Below are 19,936 nucleotides of genomic sequence, written 5' to 3' on the forward strand. Positions count from 1 at the left end.
TCCAGTCAGGGGGACAGAGTGAGACTCCATCTCAAAAAAAAAAAAAAAAAAAAAGGTAGAATGAGCTTAAATGTACCTATTAGCCAGTTTCAACAACTAGCACCTCATGGCCAATTTTATTTGATCTAAACTCCATCTTCCTTTTCCTTCCCCATCCAAACTATGACTATGAAGCATATCATATCATTTCATCCAGAAATGCTTCATTTTGTTTCTTCTAAAAAAATAAGAGTGCTTTAAAAGACACATGCAATACTACTATCTCCTTTTTTGCCTCAAAAGCAAAACAAAAAATCCAGTGACTCCTTAAGGTCGTTTATCCAGTCAGTTCTAACTACTTTTTTTTTTTTTTTTTTTGAGTCAAAGTCTCACTCTGTCGCCCAGACTGGAGTGCAGTGGCCGCTCCCGGCCACCGCAGCCTTGACCTGCTCGGCTCTGGCGATCCTTCCGCCTCAGCCTTCCAAGTAGCTGGAACTACAGGTGCGCGCTACCATGCCCGCCTAATTTTTTTTTTATTTATTGTAGAGATGAGGTCTCACCAAGTTGCCCAGGTGGGTCTCGAACCCACGGGCTCAGGCAGTCCACTCACCTCAGCCTCCCAAAGCGTGGGATTGCAGGCTGAGCCACCGAGCCTGGCTCTAACTGCTTTTTAACATTAGACTTTTCACCAATCACATCCACTTTCAGCATTCTTTTATTTATTTATTTATTTTTTTGAGTTGGAGACTCACTCTGTTGCCCAGGCTGGAGTGCAGTGGCACGCTCACGGCCACTGCAGCCTCGACCTGCTAGGCTCAGGCGATCTTTCCATTTCAGCCTTCCATGTAGCTGGAACTATGAGCATGTGCCACCATGCCTGGCTAATTTTTTAATTTATTTTGAACCAAGTTGCCCAGCCTGATCTCAAACTTCTGGGCTTCTATTTTTTTTAGCTTTAAAATAATATTATTATTATTTTGAAATGGAGTCTCGCTATGTTGCCCAGGCTAGTCTCGGACTCCTGGGTTCAAGCGATCCTCCTGTCTCAGTCTCCCAAAGTGCTGGGATTATAGGCATGAGCCGCCAGCCCAGCCAGCCAGCCAGCAGTATATACCAACCTCTAAGTGTTTGGGAACCCTGCCGTGTAGAGCAGCTGGCTTCTCAGCTTTGCCCCCTCAGCTTAGGATTGTACTTTCTTGGGTCAACCAGCCTGGTTGACTACCCACTCATCTGATTCCCAGCTTCCAAAATTTTGGAGTAGGAGATATTGCATCTTTCCTCTCCTCTCCTCTCCTCTCTGCTCCCCTCCCCTCTCCTCTTCTATTTCTTGAGTTGGAGTCTCACTCTGTCGCCTAGGATAGAGTACATAGCATCATCATGGCTATTGCAACCTCAATCTGCTGAGCTCAGTTGATCCTTATGCCTCAGCCTTCCAAATATTAAAAGCTGGAGTTCCAGGTGCACATCACCATGCCTGGCTAGTTTTTTGATTTATTGTAGAGATGAGATCTTGCCAAGTTGCCCAAGCTGGTCTTGGACCCCTGGGCTCAGGCAGTCTTCTCACCTCATTCTCCCAACGTGCTGGGATTACAGGTGTGAATCACTGCACCTGGCTTTTATCATTTCTTATTCTCTGTCTTTGTGCTTAAATAAAACCTCACATGTACAACCAGTCCCTTTATAATATTGTGTTAGTGGGTTTGGACAGGGAACAGAGATAAATGCATTTGTTCACTACTTCTTTGAACACTCCTGATGGCTGGTTGTCCAGCTGTTGCTCTGAAGCCTTGAGACATAGGGTGAGCATTCCTTCTAAGAGCCTCCTAAATCTATCTTCATACCCTACCAACCAAGGAGGAGTCCACTTTAGTGATGAGTGTTTTCCTCTAACTTCTGTCTAATGACCTTAATTTTAACTGCTGCTTCCTTTCTTCCCATTACAGCCCATCAGATATTTAACAAGAAGGACTCTCTTACTCCCAGCCCTCTTTTCTCCACATTAAAGATTCTTTTGTTTTTGTTTTTTTGAGTAGGAGTTTCACTCTGTTGCCCAGACTGGAGTGACCTGCTGCCTCAGCCTTCAAAGTAGTTGGAACTACAGGTGTGTGTCACCTCACCTGGCTAATTTTTTGATTTGTAGAGATGAGGTCTTGCAGAGTTGCCCAAGTTGGTTTCAAACCCGTAGACTCAGGCAATCCTCTCATCTCCACCTCCCACAGACATGACCTACAGCACCCAGCAACACATTAAAGATTCTTTGGCCCTTCAGCTGTCACCATAGGGCACAGTTTCTAGTCTTCTTCCATAATGGTCTCTTTTCTCTCTGTTCATTTCCTTTCGGTGTATAGCTTCAAAACTGAACTCAGTTTTCTTGATTGGGTCTAGTCAGAGTAGAACAAGAGAATATCTTCTCCTTTTGAACATTGTACCTTGATTGGTGTAGTCTTTGATCCTATTAACTTTTGGATAATCTCATCAGGTTGAATAGAGGCAGAAGGTATGCTGTGATCTTTCCCATGTTTCTTCTAAGCTCTTTCTATATTGCATTTATGCACATGGGTTTTGGACCCAAACATAGGAATTTGCATTTGTTCCTATTAAGTACTGCATTGTTCAGAGGTCTGTGATAGAAATCAGGGTATTTATGTCAGTTGTGAGACCTCAAAGAATATTTCCATATTTCATGGAGGAGAGAAATAAGGAAAAGGGACAGGAGTTTTCAGGAATAGAAATTGCTTGGAAAGGAGTCTGAAATGCTTCTGAAGTATTTCATGGTGAGGGAGATCTGTGAATGAGTATTTTGGCAGGACAGAAGCCACTGATGAGTAAGGGTTTAAGATCTGGAGTGGGGTCAGTTGGGTAAAGTCATGGAAAATCTCGTAGGACAAGAGGGACAGGAATGCCTGGAGGATGCAGGTTAGAAAGGAGAAGGGGAACAGGGAACATTGTTGCCACTGCTAATGTGCTTTCACCCTGTGGGCTCTTTTCAAATGCTCCTTAATCACAGCAGCAGCCTGTGGGTTTGGTCATGTTTGCTCCATCTTTCAGATCAAGAAACTGAGGCTTATGGACATAAAGAGATATATGTAAGGTCACAAGGCTGATTAGCAAGATTCTGTGCTATACCAGATTCCCCAGATGGCCCAACATGGGCATGGGACAGGTTAGGTGATGGGTAAAGGTTAGTGAAAACAGGGCTGTGAAGCAGATAAACCCAGGTAGCACTTGTGTCCAAAGAGGGTGAAAAGAAAAGGCCCACCTAAACCTGAGGTGCTACTCTCAGCCAATCCTTTCTAATTTTTGCTTTATATTTTGGCCCTTTGCACCCAGTTGGGAAATTTTGCAGTGGTTTCTTAAATTATTTAGGTGTGAGAGAATTACTCTCTTAGAATAGAGATGAGATGGTAAAATTATGTATGCATGTATACTTGTATGCATACATCCCACAAAGTACAGTGAGTTACTATCTTGAGTTTGTTTGTTCTTTCAGTGATATATATGGACTCTTCTCCCTGCGAACAAACAAAAAAAAATCACTGGACTGGTCTTGAGAATTGTAAAAAAAATATTTAAAAATTACTTGGAATATCCCTGATTTTCTTGCATCTCTTACCTTGTAGGCCTTTGCACAGTTTGATGCCGAGGGTGATGGGACAGTTGACGCTGAAAACATGCTGGAGGCCCTTAAGAATTCCAGTGGAGCTAATCTTCAGGGGGAGCTGAGTCACATCATCAGACAACTACAAGCCTGTTCTCTTGTTCCAGGTAAGGCTCTCAACCCAGTGCTAAATGTTCAAGAGTGCTCTGTTAGAACTGAAATTAACTTTGCTACACTATGAGTTGAAATTAGACAAGCTTGTGGGCACCATGAAATAATCTCTTCCAAAAGTATTCATTAGACACACGATCTGAATTAGCACTCAGTGTAATCATCTTGTTCCCCAATACAGTGATGACTGAGCAGTTCTAGAATTTTTTTTTTTTTTTTTGTGAGTTGGAATCTCATTCTGTCACCCAGACTGGAGTGCAGTGGCATGCTCACGGCCACAGCAGCCTCAATCTGCTGGACTCAGGTGATCCTTCTGCCTCAGCCTTCCAAGTAGCTGGAAGAACTACAGGCAAGCACCATCATGCCTGGCTTATTATTTTGGTTTATTGTAGACGCAAAGTCTCACTAAGTTACCCAGTCTGGTTTGAAACTCTGGGCTCAGGCAATCCTCTCGCCTTTGCCTCCCAAAGTGCTGGGATTATAGGCTTGAGCCACTGCGCCTGACTTTTTTTTTCTTTAAGCGATGAGATCCTGCTTTGTCATCCAGGCTGGAATGCAGTGACACAATCCTAGGCATTGCATTCTCTAACTTTTGAGCTCATGTGATCCACCTCAGCCTCCAGAGTAGCTGGGACTGCAGGTATGTGCCACCACACCTGGCTAATTTTTAAAGTTTTTGTAGAGACAAAGTCTGGCTCTGTTGCCCAAGCTGGTCTCAACATCCTGGCCTCAAGTGATCCTCCTACCTTGGCCTCCTATAGCACTGGAATTACAGGCATGAGCTATTGTACCTGGCTAATTCTACCCTTTTTATGTACCTTTATTATGGGGCTGCCTTCCTTAGTGCATCTCTTTATTTTACTCTCTTAAGATACCTTTTCTGGCCCCTATTATACATTATTCTAGTATCCTACACTTCTTTTTTTTCATAACATATTGCCATCATTATTGATTAATGAATTCTTATTTATTAAATGTTTGTCTTCACTTTTCTGCTGTAAGCTCCATGAGGGCAGGGACCTTCTCTCTTATTTCTACTGTTTGGTCACATTTGGCACATTTTTCTGGCCACTTGGTAAGTATTTAGTGTTTTGTAGAAAGCTATTGCAGTAGTCCCCCTTATTTATGGGGGATACATTCCAAGACCCCCCCAGTGGATGCCTGAAATGTAGATAATACCAAACTCTGTATGTATTATGTTTTTCCTATACAAACATACACATGATAAAGTTTAATTTATCACAGTAAGAAATTATCAACAATAGCTGACAATAAAATAGAACAATTATAGCAATAAATTGTAATAAAAGTTGTGTGAATATGATATCTTCATCTTTCAAAATATCTTATTGTACTATACTCACTTATTTTCAGACCATGGTTGACCATGGGTAACTGAAACCATGATAAGGGGCACTGCTGCTCTCTGAAATTTAAGTAAGAATAAAAATAGGTTAAAATTAAGCAATGCTTATTCTATATTGTACATATGAAAAAACTTGATCTGTGTTTTTATATGGTTTCTTTTTGGGGGTCTCAGACTTATACAAGGATAGAATCACAATAAAATTACATTTTTTTTCAGTGAGAAAATTATTGTGCTTGAAAGAGAAATAAACTTTGTATATCATTCATTTAGTCTCTGTTTATCTTACCTAAGAACTTTTCCTTCTCTGTATACCTAGAGTCATATATTTAGTGTCATTAGTGCAGCAATGGAGGCATCATACATTTGATAGACATATATATGTAAATTTGATTGCGCTTAACCTCTCTGGTTTTCTTACTACTGAGTGATGTATTGAGCTAGGGAAGGATAGTTTCATTTTTTTTTTTTCTTTTTGAATCAGAGTCTCACTCTGTCACCCAGGCTGGAGTGCAGTGGCACTCCAGTCTTAACCTGCTGGGTTCAGGTGATCCTTCTGCCTCATCTTTTCTTTTATTTATTTATTTATTTATTTTTGAATTGGAGTCTCACTCTGTCACCCAGGCCGAAGTGCAGTGGCACACTCATGGCCACTGCAGCCTTGGCCTGCTGGACTTAGGTAATCCTTTCACCTGAACCTTTCAAAGCTGGAACTACATGCATGTGCCACCACACCTGGCTAATTTCTTGATTTATTATAGAGGTGAGGTCTCACCAAGTTGCCCAGGCTGGTCTCAAACCCCTGTGCTCAGGCAGTCCTCTTGCCTCTACCTTCCAAAGTGCTGGGATTATAGGTGTGAGCCACAATGCCCGGCCTCATCCTTTCAAGTAACTGGAACCATAAGCACATGCCTCCACACCTGGCTAATTTTTTTTATTTATTGTAGAGACAAGGTCTGGCCAAGTTGCTCAGGCTTGTTTTAAACCCCTGGGCTCAGGTAATCCTCTAGCCTCCTCCTCCCAAAATGCTGGGATTACAGGTGTGAGCCACCGTGCCGGCCTTGTTTTACTGTGAAAAACAACTTCCCCTAGAGACTTCTGGAGTCTTGATCTGGGTGCTTCTTACACAGGTATGTTCAGTTTGTGAAAATTCATCAAGCAATGCAGTTATCATAATGAGCTTTTTGTTATATATGTTATGATTCATTAGAAAGATTTCTTAAAAATCTCTTCAAATCTTCAAATATATCTAAGCTCTAGGAAAAGCTGTCATGTTTATCCTCTCTTCACTTAACCCTAGCATTCCTGGGTTATGAGTACTTCTCAGTTCACGGTATATTAATATAAGTCAGGGAGGACTCATGAGAGGATTTTAAACAGGGTAGATATGGTCTTATCTCTGTGTTGGTAAGATTACTTAAGTTAATGGCACATGGAATGCAGCCAGGGGAGCCAGTTAAGACATCTGGGTGGGTGTGTGAGCAGGAAATGTTGAGGCTAGAGCCTGGGTGGTGGCCAGAGGGATGGACAGGTTGGGCAGATTCCAGAGGAGTCACCTTGAGGAGAGAGAACTGGAACAGTGGAAGGAGCATTTAGGGGAGAGTGAGAAGGTGTTCCCAGTCCTGCCCTTTGTTGTGTTACCTGAGTTTCATTTTCCTCAGTTGTAAAACAAGGGTACCTGTACCTCCCATGCCTACCCCTTCACCTTGTTGTGAGGATTGAATGAAATGAAAGTACCTTATACGTTGAAAAATGCTGTCGGAAATTGTGGCATTGATAGGGGTTGTTTTGTCATTATCATTGTTTTATGTAACTTAGAATAAAAGCAGTTATGTTTTTGTTCTCTAATGCAATAAACTTTATTTCTAGCCTGTGTTCTATATGCAACGCTTATTTTAGAACTTCTAGTTCATATTGAAGTGTTTATAAATTTTTGAAATTTGGATTGAAACCAAGTAAGCGTTATTCTGTGTCTTCTAAAATTCTGTTTACTTAAAATGAAATTAATTCTTAAATTGAGATTGCTACTGGTTCATTTCTTTAAAATTTATTTAGATTTTTAAGTGATTAAACCTGAAAACATTGGTGAAGATTGTGGCTGCTTGTAATTCAGCCAATTCAGATAGCCCACTAGGCAGAGGATGTGGAAACTATTATGGCTTCCCAAAAACACCCAAAATGGATTTTGTCTATTTAGGTTTCATAGACATATTTTCAGAATCAAAGGAGGGCCTTGGTGTTCACTCGTCAATGATATTGCGCTTCCTGCATCGTAATCGGATTTCTAGCACGGTGATACCCTACCCTATGCTGGACCACTGCAATAACATGTGCACCATGAGGTCTTCTGTTCTGAAGGAGTCTCTAGATCAACTGGTACAAAAGGAAAAGGGTATGTTTATGAGCCAATCTTTCTTCCTGCCTTTATTTCTGAAAATATAATAGTGACCAATTTGTAGTATAAGAATATGATCTTTCTCTTCCCTCCCTCCTTTCCGTACTTCCTTTCTAACACAACTAGTTTCTCATCATTCACTTCTCTAATCAGATGAGAATAGGGATGCCTTTCTTAGTTGGTCTATTTAATTAACAGCTCACCCATCTCCCCATTCCTCATCTTTGATCATTAACCTTTGCAGGTTTAATGGCCTAAACACTTACCTGACGTTGTAGCATTATTTATATGCATTTTTGTCTGTCTTTTTTTGGGGAAGGTGTTGGGGTCTCACTCTGTCCCCCAGACTGGAGTGCAGTGACACAATCACAGCTTGCCAAAGCCTCAAACTCCTGGACTCAAGCAGTCCTCCCTCCTTACCCTCTCGAGTTGCTGGGACTGTAGACACACGCCACCACAACAGGCCCATTTTTTTAGTTTTTGTAGAGATAAGGTCTCACTATGTTGTCCAGGATGATCTCAAACTCTTGAACTCAAGCAGTCTTTCTACCTCAGCCTCCTAAAGTTCTGAGGTTATAGGCATGAGCCACCATGCCTCGCCATTTTGTCTGTCTTGTTTACTTCCTTATACTCAGCACTTGAAATTGTGCCTGTTACTTAGTAGGTATGCGATGCCTATTTGTTGAACAAATGAGGGAAGCCACTAGAGACTCACCTAGTGATGGCTTTAAAAGTTTATGTGTATAGACAGGTCTGTGGAACATAATAGAGTCTGGAAATAGAACCACATACATGTGGGAATATAGTACTAGATAAAGTTAGCATTACAAATCAGGATGGGAAGGTGAATTGTCAACAAGTGGAGTTAAAGTAACTGGTTAGCCATTTGTAGAAAAAAATAAAACTAGATTTAAAAGAAAAATTTTTTTTTTTTTTTGGAGGGTCAACTCCCCTAAAAAACTATTCTTTGTTTTTGAGTCAGAGTCTCATTCTGTCGCCCAGGCTGGAATGCAGTGGCATGCTCACAGTCACCGTAGCCACGGCCTGTTGGGCTTAGGCAATCCTTCCACCTCAGCCTTCCAAGTAGTGTTCTGGAACTACAGAGGTGCACCACCACAACTGGCTAATTTTTTGATTTATTGTAGAGATGAGGTGTCACCAAGTTGCCCAGGCTGGCCTCAAACCCCTGGGCTCAGGCAATCCTCTTGCCTTGGTTTCCCAAAGTATGGGGATTACAGGTTTGAGCCACCATAGATTCTTAACACATTTTGTTCACTAAAATAAATAGATCAAGAGTTTAACTAAAAAGAAAATGCTAGGAATACTAGAAAAAAATAGTTGTACTTTGTAAGATATGAGACAGCCTTTCTAAACAAGGCATGAAACCCAAAATCTACAAAAGAAAATATTAATAAATTAGGCTGTATGCAAATTTAGAATTCTTCACAGCAAAAAAATATAGCAGAGTCAAAAGACAAATGACATTCTAGGGAGCAAAAATATATTTTGTAACATATTAATGACTCAATTGATTAAGTTTTTCTTTTCTTATTGAGTTAGAGTCTTACTCTGTTGCCCAGGCTGGTGTGCAGTAGCTTGCTTATGACCACCACAGCCTCTCCCTGCTGGGCTCAGGTGATCCTTCTGCCTCAGTTTTCCAAGCAGATGGGACCACAGGTGTGTGCCACCATGCCTGACTAATTTTTGATTTATTGTAGAGGTGAGGTCTTGGCAAGTTCCCCAGGCTTGTCTCAAACCCCTGGACTCAGGCAATCCTCTTACCTTTGCCTCCCAAAGTGCTGGGATTACAGACGTGAGTCACCACACTTGGTTGATTAGGTTTTTTACTAACTCTGCTCTTGGGCAATTATTTAACTCTATTTCTTAGTTTCCTCATTCCTAAAAATGAATTAATACCTAAAGAATATATAGAAAAATGCCTGGCACTCAAGTAAATTTTAGCTATTATATGTGTATATGATATATATAATATACATAAAATATATATAAAATAGGTATATGAATTGATAAGACTAGACCCAGAAGAAAATGGAAGAAGGTAGGATCAGACCATACTCAGAAACACAAGTGTCCTAAAAAACTTCACTCCTGGCTGGGCTCAGTGACTCAGCCTATAATCCCAGCATTTTGTGAGAGCGAGCCAAGTGGATTGCCTGAGCCTGCAGGTTTGAGACCAGCTTGGGCAACTTGGTGATACCTCATCTCTACAATAAAAATCAAAAAACGTGACCGGGCGTGGTAGTGTGTGCCTGTAGTTCCGGCTACTTGGAAGGCTGAGGCGGAAGGGTCGCCAGAACCCAGCAGGTCGACACTGGAGTGGCTGTGAGTATACCACTGAACTCCAGCCTGGGCGACAGAGTGAGCCTCCAACTCAAAAAAAAAAAAAAAGAAAAAGAAAAAACTTCACTTCCAATTAAAGAAATGTAAATTCAAACTGTAAATCACCATTTTCTTCTCTTGGCTTGGTTTTGTAAATATATTAGTGATTTAAGTATTGCACTATAATGATATGATGGGTGAATCTTTGGCCAGGAGATTTTTAAAATCACTGGAGGGTGATTTTAATGTTTCTGGGACCAAAGTGCCAACTGTATTTCTTTATGATTATTGATTGATTGATTGATTGATTGATTGAGTCAGAGTCTCACTTTGTTGCCCAGGCTGGAGTGTAGTGGCACACTCACAGCTACCACAGCCTCTTTCTGCCTTAGCCTTCCTAGTAACTGGAACCACAAGTGTGTGCCGCTGCACCTGGCTATTTTTTAAATTCATTGTAGAGACAAGGTCTCACCAAGTTGCCCAGGCTGGTCTTGAACCCCTGGACTCAGGCAATCGTCTCACCTCAGCCTCCCAAAGTACTGGGATTACAGGTGTGAGCCACCGTGCCTGGCTTGGTGTCCCTTTGTGAAAGGATAATATGATAAACTCTGGTTTCCCCCTCAGAAAGTCCTGGAGATCTAACTAGAAGCCCAGAAATGGATAAACTCAAGTCAGTAGCAAAGTGCTACGCTTATATAGAAACATCCTCTAACCCAGCAGACATTGAGAAGATGACAAATGGAGAAACATCATCCTACTGGCAGTCAGATGGCAGCGCTCGCTCTCATTGGATTCGGTGGGTGGTAGAATACTATTTTTATTTTTAAAAATTTTATGATGTTTATACTTAACTGCCTACTTTTTTCTTATTATAATTGGCTATCTCTGAAGGTGCTTTAAGAATTAAGTAAAAGGACTCATGTAAAATAATGTAACCTGGTTCATATATTCATAAACATAAATAATTTTTTTCTTGATATTTTAAAGAAGAAAATAGCATTTGACTAATATTTTATGGTATTGATTTTTGATATCTTTCACTAGTTTCTCAGGAAAATGAGTGTCATAAAAGGCTCGTACTTTTCGTGTATAAGATATGATTGTATTTTTTTTTTTTTTTATTGAGTTGGAGTCTCACTCTGTTGCCCAGACTGGAGTGCAGTGGCCGCTCCTGGCCACCGCAGCCTCGACCTGCTGGGCTCCGGCGATCCTTCCGTCTCAGCCTTCCGAGTAGCCGGAATTACAGGTGTGCGCTACCACGTCTGGCTAATTTTTTGATTTATTGTAGAGATGAGGTCTCGCCTGCCCAGGCGGATCTTGAACCCGCGGACTCAGGCAATCCACTCACCTCAGCCTCCCAAAGGCGTGGGATTACAGGCTGAGCCACTGAGCCTGGCTTGATTGTATTTTTTAAGATTCTTTCTGAACATTTAAAAATCCCCAGCAGCCCATTTTTTCCTCCTATCACATTTAAGTCATATGTGTGGAATAACGGAGCAGTTGATAATTTGGGATTCTGTTAGTGTGTGCTTCTGGGAGTGAATGGTCCACAGCTAACAAATATCCAATAGAACCAGTTATTTAGGAGATTAACAAGTGACAGTCACGGGTGTGATGGAACATGATCTCAAATTTTCAATCTGAGGCCTGCTAAGGGAAAAAAAATCTACCGTATGTAACTGAGTAGTTCGTTGGTTTAGAAGAAGGCATGAGATGGTCAGGAATGCTGAAGTGGAATTGGTGACAGTAAACTGTGGTATTTCTTGAAGTTCTAAAACTGCTGTATACATTTTTACCTGTCCCCTCAGGCTAATTCCAGTTGATAGAAATAGAAATAGTTGTCTTGTTTTCTTTTAGAGGGTAAGTTTGACCTTTAGCCTTCTAACTAATTTATAGGTAAGGGATATACTCAGTTCTTTGCATGCTGTTTGGAATTTGCTTTTTGCCAGGTAAAAGAATTTTTGCCACACACACACACACACACACACACACACACACACATATTAGAGACAGAGACTTGCTCTGTTACCAAGGCTGGAGTGCAGTGGTGTAATCATAGCACACGGTAAACAAACTACTGGACTCAAGAGATCCTCCCTCCTCAGCCTCCTAAGTAGTTAGGATTACATGTTCCGACCACCATGCCTGACTTTGTTGGGGTTTTTTGTTTTTTTTTTTTTTTTGAGTTGGAGTCTCACTTTGTCGCCCAGATTAGAGTGCAGTAGTCACTCCCGGCCACCGCAGCCTCGACCTGCTGGGCTCCAGCGATTCTTCTGCCTCAGCCTTCCAAGTAGCTGGAACTACAGGCGTGCACCACCACACCCAGCTAATTTTTTGATTTGTTGTAGAGATGAGGTATTTCCCAGGTAGGTCTCAAACCCGCGGGCTCAGGCAATTCACTCACCTCAGCCTCCCAAGGTGCGGGATTACCGGCTGAGCTACCGAGCCTGGCTTGTTGGGTTTTTTTGTTGTTGTTGTTTTTGAGTCAGAGTCTCACTCTGTCATCCAGGCTGGAGTGCAGTGGCATACTCACGGCCACTGCAGCCTTGACCTGCTGATCCTTTCACCTCAGCCTTCCAAGTAGCTGGAATTACAGGCGTGCACCTCCATGCCTGGCTAATTTTTTGATTTACTGTAGAGATGATGTCTTGCCAAGTTGCCCAGGCTGGTCTCGAACCCATGAACTCAGGAAATCCTCTTGCTTCCGCCTCCCAAAGTGCTGGGATTACAGGTGTGAGCCACCATGCCTGGCTTGGCTATGTTTTTGTTGTTATTTTTTTTATTTATTTATTTATTTTGTAGAGATGGATCTCACTGTGTTGTGCAGGCTGGTCTCACATTCCTGGCCTCAAGCAGTCCTCCCACCTCTGCATTCCTAAATGCTGGGTTTACAGCATGAGCCACTACACCCAACCTAAGGGATTTTGTTAGAATGTTCATGATGTCCTTCTGCCTATATCAATGGTTTTTGGGGTTTTTTTGAGTTGTAGTCTCACTCTGTTGTCCAGGCTGGAGTGCAGTGGCACATTCATGGCCACCCCAGCATCGACCTGCTGGGCTCCGGCAATCCTTCTGCCTCAACCTTCCAAGTAGCCGAAACTACAGGTGCACGCAACCACACCAAGCTAATTTTTGATTTATTGTAGAGATGTGGTCTTAACAAGTTCCCCAGGCTGGTCCCAAACCCCTGGACTCAGGCAATCCTCTCACCTCAGCCTCCCAAAGTGCTGGGATTACAGGCTAAGCTACTGAGCCCGGCCACCTATACTAATAGTTTAAAAGGAAACGTAAGACTAAGGTTTTTTTTAGGATGTGGGAAGGTCATCAGAACTTTGAAACTTATAGCCAGCATTTCAAGTTAGTTGCTGTTAGGAAAATCAGTCTTTGGGTATATCAAATATTAGACAGGTCTTGTGGTCCTTACCAGTTCTTGACCTATGTAAACTGTTAGATCTGTGAGAATTGTTAGCTCAGTGGACTGGTGTGCCGAACCAGTGCTGCAGGTAAGATGCAAAGAATTGCACAGAGATTATATTGGAATATATAGTTTATTTAGAAAGTAGATTAGAGAGAGAGAGAGGGGAGATTCACCTCCCCAAGATCGGGGAGGGGATCAAAGCTTAGGGAAACAAAAGCATGGCTGGCCATAGCTCAAAGAGCACACATAGCCAGACTAGAGCTTAACAAAAGCAATGGCAGCAACTGCTTGAGGTTGAATGCATTTAAAACTTTCCCTTTGATGGGGGCAAGTCATTAAGGTGATTGGGTGGTGGTCTGTTTTACGATATCATGAAGGGGCAGGTAAGCACAGGTACTGATGTAACAGTGATTGATGACAGGCAGATGGGTGGGCCAGTCACATGACTGTTGCTGTGGTGATGGGGTCTGTCTGTCACCTCCCTAATAACTGGATGGATGGGCAGGCCAGTCACATAGATGAGAGAGTTAGGTAAAAGACAAATTCCTTAGGAGATGTTAATAATGTTTTGTAACTCGCCCAGGGTTCCAGGAAAGTATTGTCTTGCTTAAGGAGGCCAGAGAAATTTCATTTTGGACTTTATCCTTTGGTAAACATTTGTAGTTGCTGCTTTCTGTGTTTTCCAGTTTGAAAATGAAGCCAGATGTTGTGCTTAGGCACCTGTCCATTGCAGTGGCTTCCACTGACCAGAGCTACATGCCACAGCAGGTGACAGTAGCTGTGGGGAGGAGTGCCAGTGATCTTCAGGAAGTCCGAGACGTGCACATCCCCAGCAATGTCACTGGCTACGTGACACTGCTGGAAAATGCCAACATCAGTCAGCTCTGTAAGTCAAATAAAACTTAGAGGATGGGGAAGGGAGGAAGGGAAGTCACATTTTTAGCAGGAAGACTTCTGAAGTGGAGAGGCTGTTAGTTTTCTTTTGAAATTTGATTTGCTTTTTAGGCCATCTACAAACATGGTCATTATTTCATCTGTTGCTTTTAAAAGTTGTAAAAAAGCAGTAGAGCCTTTTTTTTTAGTTAAAAATATTTTGTTCCTGTTTTATCTTAGGAAAGTTAGAAACATATGGGTAAAAATATTCAAAATTCTACTACCCAGGGATCAATACTTTGGAGTTGATCTTTGCAGACCTTTTCTTGTGTTTGTATATTTATGTGTGTGTATGTAAATTATACACACATTATTTTCTAAAAAGAGTTGTATTGATATATTTACATATATCAATACATATCTTTTTACAAAAATGATGATATTCTGTACATGTTCTTTTCTAATTTTGTAATGTGTTGTCATATCATATGTTCATCAATACCTTTATTTAGAGATGTAAGAATATGCCTTAATTTTAACCTGCTCTTTATTCTTGGACATTTAGGTTGTTTCCTGTTTTATACTATTAATAACCTTGCTTCGCACATAACATTTTGGAAATAATCACAATCTGTGATTTCTTTCCAGGCTTATTTCATTCAGGGAGCCGGAATGCTTCATGTTTTGTCTCATTTCTTCTAATGCTTTCCTGGGCCAAAAGAAGTGTTCTTACTTTGCTCAAAGGAACTGAGGCCTAGGGAGGTAGAGTCTTTGTGTCTCACCCCTAGGCAAAGAAGTAGTTAAGCTTGTGGAGTAGAAGCTTCCTGTCTTACACTGTGGTGGTCTTTTCTCTAAGTTGTGTTCTTTTTAACTTCTTACCTCCTCCTCTCTGACCCAGTTAAGAAATTGTGACAACTCTTAAAAGTGAGTCATATCTATGTCATCTATTTGGACATGATTATTAAAAAGAAATTCTCGCACTTCTGAGCTAGCTACTATTCTATAATGCAATCTAAATTTCAGAACCCTCAAAGAATTCTGGAAATGTTCTTACAATGTAGTCAGCCAGAATTGTTAAAATGTTCTCTGTAATTTGTAAGACTCATAAGTTTCTAAGAAGTTTTGTGATATTAAGACTTAAGCCACCTTTAATTTTATTTTGCATATTATTCTCATGGTTTCTTAGAGTTGTCAATGCTTTTTGACAAATTTATTGTATCCATTGGACACATTATTTCTGTCATCAAAGTATATTTTCAGAATTTTCTTTTCAAAATGTCAATTACCATTTTGCTTTTAGTTGGGAGCCTAGCATTTGCTGAGCTAAAGAAGTTAATCCAATACTGAATTTGTTGTTTATCCTTGACAGATGTCCAGATTAACATAAAGCGTTGTCTTAGCGATGGGTGTGACACCAGAATTCATGGTCTGAGGGCTGTTGGCTTTCAGAGAGTTAAGAAGTCTGGGGTCTCGGTCTCAGATGCTTCTGCAATATGGTATTGGTCTTTGCTGACATCTCTGGTGACGGCTTCTATGGAGACAAATCCTGCCTTTGTCCAGACCGTGATGCATAATACTCAGTAAGTTGTTCTCTCTATTTTCCAGGTCCATAAAGGTGCACTCATTCTTTCCTAATCCTTTAGGGAGTATCACTGATTAACCTTTGACCTTCGATCATCATTGGTCAACAGCTTAACCCCAGATGCTCTGGTATTTCCTATTTGTGCCTCTGAGCGCCACACTGCTTCTTTCTTCAATTGATACTCTGACTTCACAGATTTTGAAGTGCCCCTTCCACCTTCCTGCCCCTCCTCACATAGTTCCTTTAATGTTCTTCATCAGCTCACTAAGTGCACCAGTCTTGTGAGATGGTCACTCATGCTGCGCCTATCCTTATCTGCTGGGAAACAATTGCTTGTGTTTATATAATACTTTATATTGGATAAAGCACTTTCAGATGCTGTTAATTATTTTACCTACTGGCACTGAAATGTACTTGTGAAAATTATACCCATTTTATAAGCGAGGATATTATGACCTTCCTTGGGGTCATACAACCAGGTAGTGATGGGTCTGTTTGAATCTAGGTCTTTTGATTCTCAAGATGAAGGCTCTTGCCACTAATGAGTGAAATATTTCAAGGATATGAAACAAATTTATTTTGAAATGTAGTGCACCTTTGAAAATTTGCTTTTAAAAAAACCATTGGGGCAAAAAGACCAAGTAGTAATATATGAGACAAAAACAACTAGCCTTAGTAACATTGAAACATTAGTATTGTGTAAGTCCAATAACTGATAACAGATACTGTTGGTGTAGGCTATCAAAGTTTCAACCAAAAAGAGATTGCTAATATTTTGTTCTCCAGACATCTTTTGAGATTTGTTAGCATTATCAAATAAGACAGGTAATTGTTGGCCATACCCCTTTCTTCTTTTCTGTTTTAAAATGTATTTTTGGCTGGGCATGGTGGCTCAAGCCTGTAATCCCAGCACTTTGGGAGACTGAGGTGGGGGATTGCCTGAGCCCATGGATTCAAGAACAGTCTGGGCAACTTGGTGAGACCTCATCTCTACAATAAATCAAAAAATTAGCCGGGTGTGGTAGCGTGCGCCTGTAGTTCCCGGTTACTTAGAAGGCTGAGGTGGAAGGATGGCCCGAGCCCAGCAGGTGGACGCTGGAGTGACCGTGAGCATGCCACTGCACTCCAGCCTGGGTGACAGAGTGAGACTCCAACTCAAAAAAAAAAAAAATTAGCCAGACATGGTAGCACACGCCTGTAGTTCTGGCTACTTGGAAGGCTGTGGTGAAAGGATCGCCTGAGCCCAGCAGGTCAATGCTAGGGTGGCAATGAATGTGCCGCTGCACTCCAACCTGGGTAGCGGAGTGAGACTCCAACTCAAAAAAATAAAAATAAAATGTATTTTTATTAAGTAATTTCAAACCAAGATAAACATTGCAAGTATAATACAAAGATTCGTTATATCTTCCTCTGTCATTTGAGAGTAGTTTCCACCCAGTGCCCCCTTATCCCTGCATATTTTAGTGTGTATTTCCTACAAACAAAAACATTCTCTGACAGCCATCAAAATCAGAAAATGAATGTTGATATACATCGTTACCATCTAATCCTCAGACCCCATTCAAGTTTTGCAAGTTGTCCCTGTCATGTCCTTTACAACAAAATAATACAATTAAATACTTTGTATTTCATTGTCATATCTCTTTAGTTTCCTTTAGTCTGGAGCAATTGCTCAGTCTTTGCTTGATTTTCATGACCTTGATACTTTTGAAAATTACAGATTAGTTATTTTGAAGCATGTCATTCAATTCTGGCTTATTTGATGTTTCATCATTAATAGATTTAGGTTTTGTGTATTTAGCAGGAATATCATAGAAGTGATACTGTGTTCTTGTTGTATACCGTTGGGTGGCACACAGCTTCCGATTGTCCTATTTCTAGTTCTAGTGATGCCAACTTTGATCACTTGATTAAAGTGTCTGCCAGACTTTTCCACTGTAAAATAATTTTTTCCCTTTGTATTTAATGAGTATTTGTGAAGAGGTACTTTGAGACTATATAAATATCCCATTCCTCATCAAACTTTATGTTAGTAAGGATTCATGGAATCCTATTTTATTCACTAGGTTGTAATCAACCACAGTTTTGATGCTCAAATTGTCCCAGATTTGACTGGTGGCAACCCCTTCAATCTGGCTCATGTGTCCTTTTGACATGTTTCACCATTCTTGGAATGCTTCCTTGATTTCTGGCACAAGATATTCCAGTCTTATTTTGAGCATTCCCTGCCTTTGTTCTGAGGAGTCAGGGTCCCTTTTAGTGGAGAATGGTATTTAAAAAGTAAACTCATTGCTCTCTGGATGGCGCTTCTCCCAGGCCCTCTCATTGGACACAGCTAGAAAGTATATGTTTGTACAGAAATAATGCGCGCACATACACATATACATATATACATTTATACCTATATTTCTATATCTGCAATACGAAAAACTAAGAGTTTGCACTGATACATCCAAAACTAATCCAGCACTACAGAGTCCATTCTAGTTTTCTCCATTTCTGTATTTGTAACTCCTTTCTCTGATAGTGAGAAACCTGGCTCTCATCATCCTTGATATGTTTACTTAATTTACTCAGTCACCCTCTTTGTAACTAGTCACCCATTGCCCCTACCCTTGCATGAACACTCTTTCCATCCCACTCCTGCTTCAACATCTTTTGCAGGGCTGCTGCTGTGGCCACCCTTGCACAGATATCCTTCTTATCTTCTTTGAGTTCCTATACTCTGCACCAGACCACTCTTCTTGCCCTTCTTGGTCCCTGCACTTCATACCCGGCTGTACCTTTGTGCAGATACCTTTCTCACTCTGCCTAGACTCCAGTATCTCATCACAGGCTACCATGGTTCCCCCTTTATTTATTTTTTATTTTTTGAGTTGGAGTCTCACTCTGTCGCCCAGACTGGAGTGCAGTGGCTGCTTCCGGCCACTGCAGCCTCGACCTGCTGGGCTTTGGCGATCCTTCCACCTCAGCTTTCTGAGTAGCCAGAATTACAGGCACGCGCTACCATGCCTGGCTGATTTTTTAATTTTATTGTAGAGATGAGGTCTCGCCAAGTTGCCCAGGCAGGTCTTGAACTCGCGAGCTCAGGCAATCCAATCACCTCAGCCTCCCAAAGCGTGGGATTACAGGCTGAGCCACTGAGCCCGGCTGGTTCCCCCTTTAAACTCCCAGACACTTGAATGCCAATCTTGCACAGCTCCATTATATGGACTGGATTTTCAGGAGGAAGGAGAAGAGGAAGAGCTTTCTATCTTTTTTTTTAAATTGGAGTCTCACTTTGTTGCCCAGGTTGGAGTGCAGTGGAATGCTCACGGCCACTGCAGCCTCGACCTGCTGGGCCCAGGTGATACTTCTGCCTCAGCACTTCCAAGTAGCTAGAACTACAGGCACGTGCCACCACACCTGGCTAATTTTTAAATTTATTGTAGAGATGAGGTTTTGCCTAGTTGCCCAGGTTGGTCTCAAACCCATGGGCTCAGGCAGTCCTCTCACTCGGTCTCCCAAAGTGCTGGGATTGTAGGCGATAGGTGTAAGCCACCATGCCAGGCCCTTTTTTTTGTTGTTTTTTTTAAAGATGTGCCAAATTGTTGAAGAATGAGTATATTTTAAAGTTTATATCCTTGCTCAGTTGTGCTAGTGATACATATCTGCAGTGATATTTTCATGCATGTCTAACTTTTTAAGATCAGTGATCTCAAACTATATTATTTATTTTATTTTTTGAGTTGGGGGGGTCTCACTCTGTTGCCTAGGTTAGAGTATAGTGGCACAGTCATGGCTCATTGCAGCCTCAGCCTCCTGGGCTCAGGTGGTTCTTCTGTCTCAGTCTCCCAAGTAGCAGCAACTACAGGTGTGCACCACCACACCTGGCTAATTTTTTAAAATTTTTGTAAAAATGAGGTCTCACTATGTTGTCTAGGCTGGTCTTATACTCCTGGACTAAAGCAGTCCTCCCATCTCAGCCTTCTAACATGCTGGGATTACAGGTATGAACCACTGCACCTGACTAAACCTATTTTAATAGAAAATACTTTTTTTAAATTTTATTTTTATTTTTATTTTTTGAGTTGGAGTCTCACTTTGTCACCCAGACTGGAGTGCAGTGGCCACTCTCGGCCACCGCAGCCTCGACCTGCTGGGCTTCGGCGATCTTTCCGCCTCAACCTTCCAAGTAGCTGGAACTACAGGCGCGCGCTACCACGCCTGGCTAA

General features: G+C 41.5%; 1 protein-coding gene across 1 annotated transcript in view; it reads left to right on the forward strand.

Moving 5' to 3' along the window:
* Window positions 1-19,936, forward strand: part of ZZEF1 (zinc finger ZZ-type and EF-hand domain containing 1) — a 131,125-nt gene that overhangs the window by 13,163 nt on the left and 98,026 nt on the right. Inside the window, exons 2-6 of the mRNA XM_008060736.2 lie at window positions 3,600-3,744; window positions 7,312-7,506; window positions 10,474-10,645; window positions 13,954-14,153; window positions 15,510-15,720. Of these exons, the coding sequence (XP_008058927.1) occupies window positions 3,600-3,744; window positions 7,312-7,506; window positions 10,474-10,645; window positions 13,954-14,153; window positions 15,510-15,720 (923 nt within the window). The remainder of the gene's footprint in view (window positions 1-3,599; window positions 3,745-7,311; window positions 7,507-10,473; window positions 10,646-13,953; window positions 14,154-15,509; window positions 15,721-19,936) is intronic.

This window comes from Carlito syrichta, unplaced genomic scaffold (genome assembly GCF_000164805.1).
Source record: "Carlito syrichta isolate Samal-C Ts95f unplaced genomic scaffold, Tarsius_syrichta-2.0.1 Scaffold304713, whole genome shotgun sequence".
In the NCBI taxonomy this organism is placed as follows: domain Eukaryota; kingdom Metazoa; phylum Chordata; class Mammalia; order Primates; family Tarsiidae; genus Carlito; species Carlito syrichta.